The 10,697-nt window shown below is 44.2% G+C and overlaps 1 protein-coding gene across 1 annotated transcript in view; it reads right to left on the bottom strand.

Moving 5' to 3' along the window:
* Positions 1-1,386: 1,386 nt before the first annotated feature.
* The window catches only part of tenm2a (teneurin transmembrane protein 2a), a 110,643-nt gene continuing 101,332 nt past the window's right edge, over positions 1,387-10,697 (bottom strand). Inside the window, exons 23-34 of the mRNA XM_061286237.1 lie at positions 10,338-10,511; positions 9,597-10,240; positions 9,166-9,341; positions 7,373-7,608; positions 6,987-7,283; positions 6,337-6,894; positions 5,977-6,246; positions 5,437-5,847; positions 4,436-4,546; positions 4,076-4,343; positions 3,742-3,872; positions 1,387-3,652 (exon numbers count right to left, since the gene is read on the bottom strand). Coding sequence (XP_061142221.1) covers positions 2,915-3,652; positions 3,742-3,872; positions 4,076-4,343; positions 4,436-4,546; positions 5,437-5,847; positions 5,977-6,246; positions 6,337-6,894; positions 6,987-7,283; positions 7,373-7,608; positions 9,166-9,341; positions 9,597-10,240; positions 10,338-10,511 — 4,014 coding nt within the window. The 3' untranslated portion in view covers positions 1,387-2,914. The remainder of the gene's footprint in view (positions 3,653-3,741; positions 3,873-4,075; positions 4,344-4,435; positions 4,547-5,436; positions 5,848-5,976; positions 6,247-6,336; positions 6,895-6,986; positions 7,284-7,372; positions 7,609-9,165; positions 9,342-9,596; positions 10,241-10,337; positions 10,512-10,697) is intronic.

Below are 10,697 nucleotides of genomic sequence, written 5' to 3'. Positions count from 1 at the left end.
TGATCAACTATACTAAAAATATCATGTGGTCAACTATACTTGTAAGTAAGTGATGTGTTAATGATCAAGTAAAAATTGGTGAAAAAAAACATTTATAAGTCGCTCCTGAGTATAAGTCGTCCCCCCCACCCAAACAATGAAAAAAAACGCAACTTATAGTCCGAAAATTACGGTACTAGAAAACAGGGACAAATGTTTGCAATCCAACAGAGTTATACTAATTGAATTTCCAACTACACATTTAGTTACCTATAATATTTCAATTTAATTAAAGCCACAGTGGCAAAATCTTGCTGATCGATTGTCCTTTCATGCTTCTGGTTATCAAATTTAAGCGCATGTGAAAATGCTATATAAATAAAGATCATGTTGGCATATCTGTTAAAAACAAACATCTTAATCAGTGGGTCTTAACCTACCACTATGCGGCCGGTTCTAGTGACAATTCAAAAAAGACCCTCATCGTCACACGTGTTACTCGTTAGTATAGTGGACAGTATCTCCGCCTGTCAGGCGGAAGACCGGCGTTCGATTCCCCGACAGGGAGTTACTTTGTTTATGTGAACTTAGGTATGCTGTCTACCAAAAGTGTGTTAACCTGTGTTTGCAGCAGAGTTATCACGTAACTGCAGTGGTTTTTGTGTGACAGTTTGTGTTAACTGCAGGCAGTGGAATTCCACCCCATTAACTAAATCATAAATTAATTAGTTTGCTCATTTGTTACTCCATATTCGCAACAGAAATGGTGCCTCATCGGAATTGAAGTGAACTATTATGTTGGTGGATTTGGAGTTTGGAGAGCACACTGCACAGAGCTGGTTGAGACTTCACTTCACAAATATATCTGCAACTAACACAAGTGTATGGGCTTTTCATAAAAAAATCGGAATAACTATGTTTACAGCTCCTCTCTATTCTAGCTCTTTAAAACGACGGCTTGGGTGACCCTGCCAGGAGTGCGAGACTCCGGCCGACATAGTCTAGGGGTCATGGAGACGCGCAAAGTGCTTCACCACGATAAGGTGGTGTTCCCGTCGAGATACGCACGCACGCACACACACACATACGCGGACATGCACACACACACATACACACCAGATAAAAGTATTCTGTGGGGCATCCGCTGAAATATTGTGAGAGCAAGAAAAAGCAAGCTGTTAGCATCAGTTGAATAATATGGTCCAGTACCATCAGCTATGATTACTTACTTAGAAATGAAACTTGCTTGCTTTAGCGCTGAAATTAGCAACAACAACAAAAGGAGGGGAGGGGGAGCATGAATACTTACTGTGTACTGCAAAAACAACAACAACAAAAAAAACTGATGAAAGTGAACCAGACATCGTTGGGTTGAAATAAACAATCATGTTTTATTCATAAGTTCCCAGAAGAGTCTCGATTTGCTGAGCGTACGTGTTATCCTTTGATAATACTGATTTGGTACAATTTGACATCCATCACAAGTCTCTTCACAGTGTGGAGGATCCATTACTGCTACTGATGTTGGGATCTAGGTTGGACATCCGTCTGCTTCCAAAAACAGAGGAAGAAATAAAGAAAAACAACCTAACATCAAAACCGCAGAGCGATGCTGTAGATATGCAATATTAGAGTGCCACAAAACTCTAGAGTAGTAATACCAGCCAAAGATTTTGCACATTACAAGCCACTTCTTCTTAGAAATATAAAACTCGATATTCTGAACAATAGTCTACTGTGCTGCATAAAGGTAGATCTATACACTGTACATCGAAATATATCTTGAAAAATCATTTTCACAGTTTTAAAGACTTTTATTTAGAGTATAAACCATTTTAAACACTTTATTACATAAATTATTTCTTTAAGAGAGTGACTATTATTTGCCCTGGTAGCAATCTAAAATAATACAAAAAAAAACAAAATGAACATTTATTACATAAATTACAAAAGAAAACAAACTTATACATTAAAGATCATTTTGAGTTAAACTGACGGACTCATTCATGATTGTCATATAGTACTAAGAATAAATAAATAAAAAATGGGTAAATGAAAAATAAATACCAACTTAGCATGTTTCCTGGACTCTGTGAGCGGTGGGTTTTGTACAGAAGTGCCTTGGTGAACGTCTCACAATCCTACTGCGACTGAAGCGCACAAAACTACAGCATCTACGGCATCAACACGCAACATCCTGAAGTTTAGTGTAATTGGACATGTATGTAGTAACATGTTTCTTCTCGCAGTTTAAAATAAACAATGCCGTGTAGTGCCACTGCCCACAAATATAGCCATCTTTTTTCATTTTGTTTTTTATGGTGTACTTTCTGGTCCTTTTGTAGCAGTTCATGGAGGCCTTGGGCTTGTGTGTTGCTAGCTTGGATGTGCGCCGCATCAGCAGCACATGACTGCTCAGTCAGTGATGGACAATGGGAGGCCTGAGACAAAGTGACGACTCAAAGTGCCGGACAAACTCTTAAACATTGCTTCGTCTGTCTCTGGTGTCCTCCTTTGAGTGTTGTTGTCATGGCAACACAATGGAGCACTCCACAATCTTTTGTCATTTTCCTTTCAGCCTCCTTATAGAGACAGAGGAGCCAGTGGCGCTCCACTGAACAGGCGCTCCCAGCGTGACCCAAAAAATATGGGTGAAAATATCAATCATCTTTTTTAAAAAGGGGAAATTTCCTATTTATTCTGTAGTGCCTTCTCACGTATTCCGATTTTTTCTTCAAAGAAATGTTACTTTAGATTTTTTTTGCCTGTGGCAGTAAAATGAATATGAATGTTTTGTCACTCTTGTCAAAAGTCCCTGCAGCTTTCCATGAGTAACCCCGTTTGTTGATGAAATCTCCAGAGAAAAAGGGTTAAGGAGGCTGGGGAGAGGACAAAAAAGGGCTGAGGAGGAGTGGGACGGATGTATAGTGGCCTGTTACCTCCTGCCCATCTCATTCTGTCTGAGGAACTGGATATTGTTGCTGCTGTCAGCTAGTTCTGGGTACTGCTCCACAGGTAGCACGTAGTAGCCATCATAGCCTTGTACTCTGCCCATCGTCAGGAGCTGCTGTCGCTCTCCCTCGGTCCAGAGGCGACTGCCTCCTTTTCCGTCTCTGGCCCTCTGCTGCTCCTTGGACCAGGCTCCCGCCAGGGCCCTCTGACGAGCCAACTCCAACAGTCTTACTTTCTCTTCGTCCACCACGTCGGCAGAGAGCCCGTAGCGAATGCTCAGAACGAACGAAGGCACAGCAAACTCCACTGTCACCCCTCTCCTGGAGCGGCCGCTCACCGTCACGTTGATGCCGCTCTCCAGTGACTTGCGGCCGTTTGTAAGCCCCAAGGCCAACAGGTCGCTGTCGGATGAGCCAATTTTCACAAAGTAGTGGCAGTCCTTCCCGTCCTGCGTGTAGTGGGTGCCTTCCAGGTACTGGGCGCCGTTCAGCACGAGAGCCACTTTGCGGCTGTCGTCGCTGGCCAAAGATGATACGCCAGCCACCACTCTGCCCTCTTTGAGGGCCAACATCACTCCACGTCCTATGATGGGGGCACTGGTGCCGAACCAGTGGCCGGGCTTTTCCTTTCGTCTGCGCCGTTCCTTGTTGAGAAGACGACCCTCAAGGGCCATGAATGCCTGGTTGTGACGCTCCGCTGCTTGCTGTACACCGGTGATCAGCTACACAGTACAAACAACAAGAAGATTGTGAGCTTTTCATTTGATGAAAAGCTCAATAACTGCCATAGCTCAGGTTTCTCAATAATTACCTGTCCATTCTCACAGTGCTGCGTAGCCTGCAGCTCGTATGGTGGCTCCACAAAGTAAAGCGAGTGTCGAGGGAACCCTGGGATTATGTTACTAAGTTGGAAGCCAAACATCACCAGCCAGCTCTTCACATCTACAGCATCAGATAAAATGAAGGGCAAATTTACACAGGGTAGCCAGCCCATCATGTGACTTATTTGAAAAGGAATTTTTAAAAGACATTGGTATGCAAAAACATCATGTTGCAAAAACAAGTATTTAAGTACCTGTACCAGTACTTAAAAAAAGAAACTGTGACATATGTATAAAGTATACTGTGCTCTATTTTTTCCTTACCTGTGACATAATTCTTCACATCTAACATGTCACTGAGGGGGTTGTTGTTTTTGAACATGTACAGATTAAATGGAGCGGGATCTTTCCCAATCTTGGGCCAGATACTGTAGTCAGGTGAAGTCCAGCGCCCAGCCAGGACATCATAGTCACGCTGAGTGAAGTGGACCAGCTTGGTCAGGGCATCATACAGACCACCATGAAATCCGACCACTAGCTGGAACTCCGGGTTGGAGTCCAGGTAAACCTCCCCGTATGCTGTGTATTGCACCTGAGTGAATGGAGCAGCAACGTGTTTGGTATGAGGACACTTGGAAATGACATTAAAAAATTGTACTGATCAAAATTTTACATTTCCATTACCTGTTTGATCATCTGTCCATTGCTGCTAAAAACAGCCAACGGTGTGCCAGTGTTGTCAGATGCGATGTAGTATTCCTCTCCACTGCTTACCTCCATGGCAAATACATGGCCCTGAACAAAAGAGATGACATTTGAAGCGAAAATGTTTTCAAATCGCTTTAACCGTGTCGCTCCAACGCTCAGCATTAGCCTTTCCCAACACAAAGGCCTCGCCTTCTGATTATTTATCAAGATTTGTCATTCTAGCATGTGACAAGAACAGCTTTCAGGGCTCAACACAGAAGCGTTATTTGAACAGCGAAAAAAGGTTGGTGGGGACATAACTCAGGGCCATAGCACTTTTGTATCATATGTCTAATACAAATTATAATAAAACTTTAAGATGTGGCCAAATTTTCCTCCATTGATGCATTAAAATTTGGTGGTCAATGTGCATGTGTTTAGATATCCCATGCTCCATCAATCATTTAAAATATATTCATTAACATATTGTCAATTGACTTCATCTTTTGGGTCATTTAAATTGCTGAACCTGGAGTGGACAGATTGAAGCAAATGCAGATCATAACATAAGCCCCATAAACTTCAACTGTAGTCACTAGTCACAATGACTGCATGGCTTAATCCATTCTATGCTATCCCTGATGCAGCCATCACAAGGTCAACAATTTTGACTCATCCAAGCATTTAATGTTTTACCATTCCACCATCATCCTTTTTCTCCCTATTAAAGGCTTTTAAAAAGTATATATCTTCCCTGAAAATGCAAATAGGCATTGAGCTGACAGGGGTTTCCTCCCATTTCTTGTGGCTATGATCTATTGTGTTGTGCATGTGAGCATGCATAACTAAAGATGACTTGCAACACGGTTGGAGTTCATGTGAACTTTGATAAACATGCATTTGTGTGTCCATACATTGTGATATACTGCAGCATTGGTAAAATTAAATAACCGTTGCTATGTATGGGAGAGATAATGTTCGTACGCAAGCACAGTTACCTGAAGATCATAGTAGAGTGAAGAGATTTCTGAGCTTGAGTGGTTAAAAATGTGTGTCACCCTAGCAGGGTGGTTGAGGTCAGCGTAGAAAAATTGAAGGTGCTGTCCAAGGCTGTTCCTTGTCGAGACCCTGCGGCCCAATCCATCGTAGTGATAAACAACACTCCAGCCACCCGGGCCCCGATTGTAAGCCCTCAGCAGCTGACCCTTTGAATTGTAGTCAAACATGTCAGAACCACGCTGGCTGAGGTAGCCATCCTCATCCAAGCGGTACTGGACATCTCCCAGCCGTGTGATGCGATCACGGAGGTCATAGCGCAGAGGCATGATGCGAGCGCTGTTCCCAGGGTTCAGCAGATGAAGGTTGCCGTTCAAGTCATAGCTGTAACGCCATGTTGACCAGTCATTCACCTGAATAACAAAAACAGAAAGGCCAGAGTCTAACGTCAGTCGCAATTGCGCATAAGAGGGCATCGCCAGCCCAGTGTCTTATAACACGAGATCATAAATCTGCACAATATGAACTCTTGGATGATTCACCTTGACCCCAGTGAGCTGTCCGTCTCCATCATAATCATAGCGATACTGAGTGGTGTTGGCGTAGGGCCCGATTTTCAGCTCTCTCTTCACCACTCGTCCCATGCTATCGTACTGCACCGTCATCCAGTACATGAGGGAACGGAAGATCTCGTACTGGACCTCCTTGATGCGTCCGTGGGTGTCGAAATGCTTACTCAGCGTCATAACAGCTGTGGTGATAATCTGATTGATGTCGTAGTAAATGACCCCAAACTTTCCAAAGTGCTCCACCTAGGACAGAAAGAAAAAATTCATTTGACATCCAAGGAGCAAACGGGTACGACCGAATAATTTCCATATTTTAGCCCAAAAATGGCACACCTTGCCAGAGATTTCATCATATCTGTAGAGGTCCACAGGTAGAGGCGTTTCACTGATGACTGGCTTCATGCTTGCAATTCGGAAGCTGTTGTCGTGGTAAGTGTAGTCAAACCTTGCGTTGACCATCCCCTCCTCACTGAAGCGATAAATTTGCTTGTCGATGAGTGGGCCCATTTTTCGATAGCGGATGGTACAAGAGAAGCCGCCGCTTTGTAGATTGACCATCTTCAGCACGCCAGCCGTCTCATCGTAGCCAAAGGTCACAGCGGTGCTGTCGTACACAATCTCGGACAACTTGGCCAGCTTGCCGTACTTGTAGAGAACACGGCGGCCGGTGCCCAGGTAATGTGTTGCCTGAGGCCTGCCGTCTTCGCTGAAGTCATGGATGATGGAGGCGTTGCTCTCTGGCGGGTTATAAGTGTTGCGGATGTATCCGATGGACACGTGTGTGAACATGGTGTGGCGGGCGACGCTTGGCATGGTGACAGCCGTGACCCGATTTGAGGTATCAAACTCAAAGATGTACTGCTTTTGGCTCTGCAGCAACAGCACCATGGACTGCACAAAAGGAATTCAAGAAGTAGTTTGAGTGAAGTTCAGGGTAGCTACTTCTTGCCGCATAATGTAATAGATGTAATAACTGTACTTACTTTATCGAGGTAACTGTAACTCCAAACTTTCCCGTCCACAAAAGAGCGGGACAGGATGCGGCCATGGGGATCAAACTCAGTTCTCTCGCTCATGCTCCCCCTCTGCAAGCCAACAAGCTGACCGGTGGGTGAGTAGGACACATTGACCACTGCCAGGCTGCTGCTAGGCAACCACATAGCCGGCCGGCCCTGAGCGTCGTACATGATGCGTAGTGTAAACTTGCGATGATCATCGTAAATCTTCTCCGTGCGTGTGTTACGGTCAAAGTCGATGGAGAGGAGGTTGCGACCGTGTGCCTGGAGAAAAGTACACATTTACAAAGAGTGCTTAGATCCACGACTTGAAAATATGTATTTGTACTGTTTGATGCGAGGTTTAAACTCACTCTTAGCTTCCTGCCAAACACTGTAATTTTCCCTTTGGTCTGCTCCTTACGCAGACGCCATTCAATGGAGTTGAGGCCATTGTCTGTGGGAAGTGTGATATTCCTACGACCGATGGTCGGGCTGACATAGCCTGCCAGGATGTGGGGCTCTGTATGAAAACTTATGCCCATTCCATTGGCGTACATCACTCTCAGGGTCCCATTGTTGCACATCTGGTAGTTGTTTCTTACTTGGTCTTTAGAGGGGAGGGGAAAGGTCCATGTCATGAATAATTGCAAGACCATAATACAGTGAGTCCAATGAAGATGGCACGGCAAGTGATATAGAACTGAACATCTCTTTCAGGTAAACAAAATTGTGCAAGCATTCAACTTACATTTTTTTCAAAATGCCATAATTTGCAATAGCAGACACAACCGTGATAGAACTGACATTGTAAGTATCCTATTATTTGTCATTGTGGCCCTGTGCCTGTCTTTTTTTTTTTTTTATTCATCTATCGTTAACTGTTCGTTTTCTGCAATAACATTATTCTTTGTTTTACCCTCTGTCAGGAATATTCAACAGCAATCAATTCCACCAGTGGCTGAATTCTTAATGATCAGGTAACAGACAGCCATGATATGATATATAATATGGTTTTAAATGTGTTCAAAAACGTCATACACAACCCCATACTACATGTTCATTTGTGTTATAAAATTGGACCTGCTACATAAATAATTTATCACTAACCTAACTGGATCCTATTCTAACAATCGTATTTGGAATAAAATCTGACATCTCTCTGCAGCCCTCTATAGTCCTTATCACCACTATGTAATGAATCACTGGCAAACACAAGAATGGAATCAGATAAGCCCACGTCTAATGTTGAGCTTAAATTCTCTCTCCCAGGACTGAGAACACACATCTTAATCACAGTGAAGTGACTGAAAGGGAGATAAAATTGTTTTGAGCTCAGTACTATCTGGCGGATAGGAAAGGGGAAGCGTGTTCTTTTTCATTTATAAAAGGTGAGAGGGATCAGCTGGTGCCTCCCTTTGAAACGCCACCATAAATGACAGTAATCCATAAGACCAATTTGTAATAAAGCTCTAGGCGCATTTTAACAATGCCTCAAACTGACAAGTGAATGTTTTTTTCCACTGACTTGGCAGCAACAGCCCTCAGATAAATCTTTTCTGCACCGTCTGCCTGAACAAGCTCGTAATAAAACAGAAGCAATGGAGACGGAGGAGAGGTGAAAGGCAGAGAAATGAGACCTTGAGTGCTGAGGAGAATTTGCTGCGCAGGAGTTAATGAAGAGAACGAGAAAGAGCAGAAGAACGAGAGATGGTTAAGTGAGTATGTCACCAGAGAGCTGCACTGAAAACCCACACAGGGTGGTGGAAACCATAAATTACTTACAGCTCTCTGAACATCTCTCTCACCACAACACAGGTGGAGGATCACTGAATACATCTCAATCGTATTCTGCCCAAGGCCTTGGAGCCTTATAGCACATTGTTCGCTGTCACAATACTCACATTGCTCAGAGGATCAAGTGACAATTCCTTTCCTTGTTCTTCAGCTTTGGCCATACCAAATACAGTAAGCCAAGCGAAAATGGGATCGAGCCGAGAGCTTTATTTTTATCTTTATGCTATTTTTGAAAGATGAATGGGATTCACTATTGATGAATGTGAAACTGTGATCATATTCAAATACATAGCATAATAATAAAAAAGGTAATTCAATACGTTCTCTCCAATTCAGCGCCACAAGCCCACACTTGCATTATTTGCATTACCTTGGACCACAGTGTACGAGGCTTCCACAGAGGAAAGGTTGGTAATGACAGTGACGTCGTCATCTCTGCTGGAGCGCTCAATATCGATGGTGATAGAGCGTTCAATTTCACGATGGAGACTCGTAACCATGCCTGTGGGGTACGTCACATTGGTCAGGCGACCCTCGCTGTCGTATCTGAAAGAGGAGACATTTCATGGGATCAATACATGTGTCGAAACAGACTTGGCTTCAAACATTCAGTATATAAAAGTGGTTAGACGCAGAACCTCACTGAGCAATAACTTTGACAGGCCTTTTAAGCTTTTGACTGTAATTTAAAACCGGCCACAAGGGTGCAGTATAATACTGCGTAAGCAGTGTTGGACGTGCATGTGGTTCTCTTTGATTACAAGAGAGAGGAGATGCAAAAATACACATAAGTCAACTCACTGGTAAAAGGTGGTCCATCCAGTCTCATCAGCTTTGGTGGCGAGCAGGCCTGTGCTGCCGCTGTAGCCCATGAGAGCCACCTCTTGGCCCATGGCTGACACACTGCGTAGTCCTCCGTTAGGGTCCAGTCCGAGAGTCACCACTTGATTCTCTGGCAGGAGCACCAGCCGGAGCAGGCCGGCTCCCCCTCCCTGTCCTAGGCCTTCCCTCCTTACTTTGACTGTATTGTTGCAATTGTCAACCAGACTTGACAGTTCTCCGTCAGCACCGTAGGTGAAGTTATAGAGTGGTTCTCCCGTCACAAGACTAATGGTTTGGATGTGCAGCCCCTCCCTATTAAATACATACAGCTCCTGTTCCCTGGGTGATGCCATCTCGTACCGCGCCCCACTAGATCCCCCAAAAGCTGGGCTAGAGACGGCAGGTCCGGGCCGATTGGCTCGAACTGCTCTGATTCGTATGTTGTTGAGGTCTGCTATGAAGAGCGTTCCGTCAGGGGACACTGCCAGGGAAGTAGGAGAGTTCAAGCCAGCATCTGGGGCATAGCCATCGTCGCCGTAGAAGCAGTTGCAGTTGACGTCATTCTTGCAGTCACAGTCAGAGGCAGCTCCAGCCAGAAGGGAGATTTCTCCGTTAGTGCTAACCTAAAAGACATTGAAGGAAAACATAGTGTCACCACAAAAGAGACAAAAATCGCCACCTTGAGGAATATAAAGAATGCACAAGACAGACAGGACATACCTGTCGAACCCGGTTGATCTTTTTCTCATCGGTCTCGGCGATGTAGAGAATGCCAGTGTGAGACAGGGCAATGGCTGTGGCACTCTCAAGGGCAGTGTGGATTGCCAGTTTGCTGAGGCTGTAGTCAATGCCTGGCACTTGGCAATGCATAGGCCGACCTGCTATGATGCTCACCTGTCAGGACATCAATGAAAACATGTTTACAACCTGAAGCGCATTAACTACAGAAATACATCAAATTAATTTGTCCTACAACGTATTATTTTCATTATTTCCTTCGGGAAAAACGGAATAAATAGCAGCGCTTCAAACAGCATCGTGTTTCACCTTATGTATAGGTTCGATTGCAGTCCACTATTT

This window comes from Syngnathus typhle, linkage group LG1 (assembly GCF_033458585.1).
Source record: "Syngnathus typhle isolate RoL2023-S1 ecotype Sweden linkage group LG1, RoL_Styp_1.0, whole genome shotgun sequence".
NCBI lineage: Eukaryota > Metazoa > Chordata > Actinopteri > Syngnathiformes > Syngnathidae > Syngnathus > Syngnathus typhle.
This window is presented reverse-complemented; position numbering and strand designations above follow the sequence as displayed.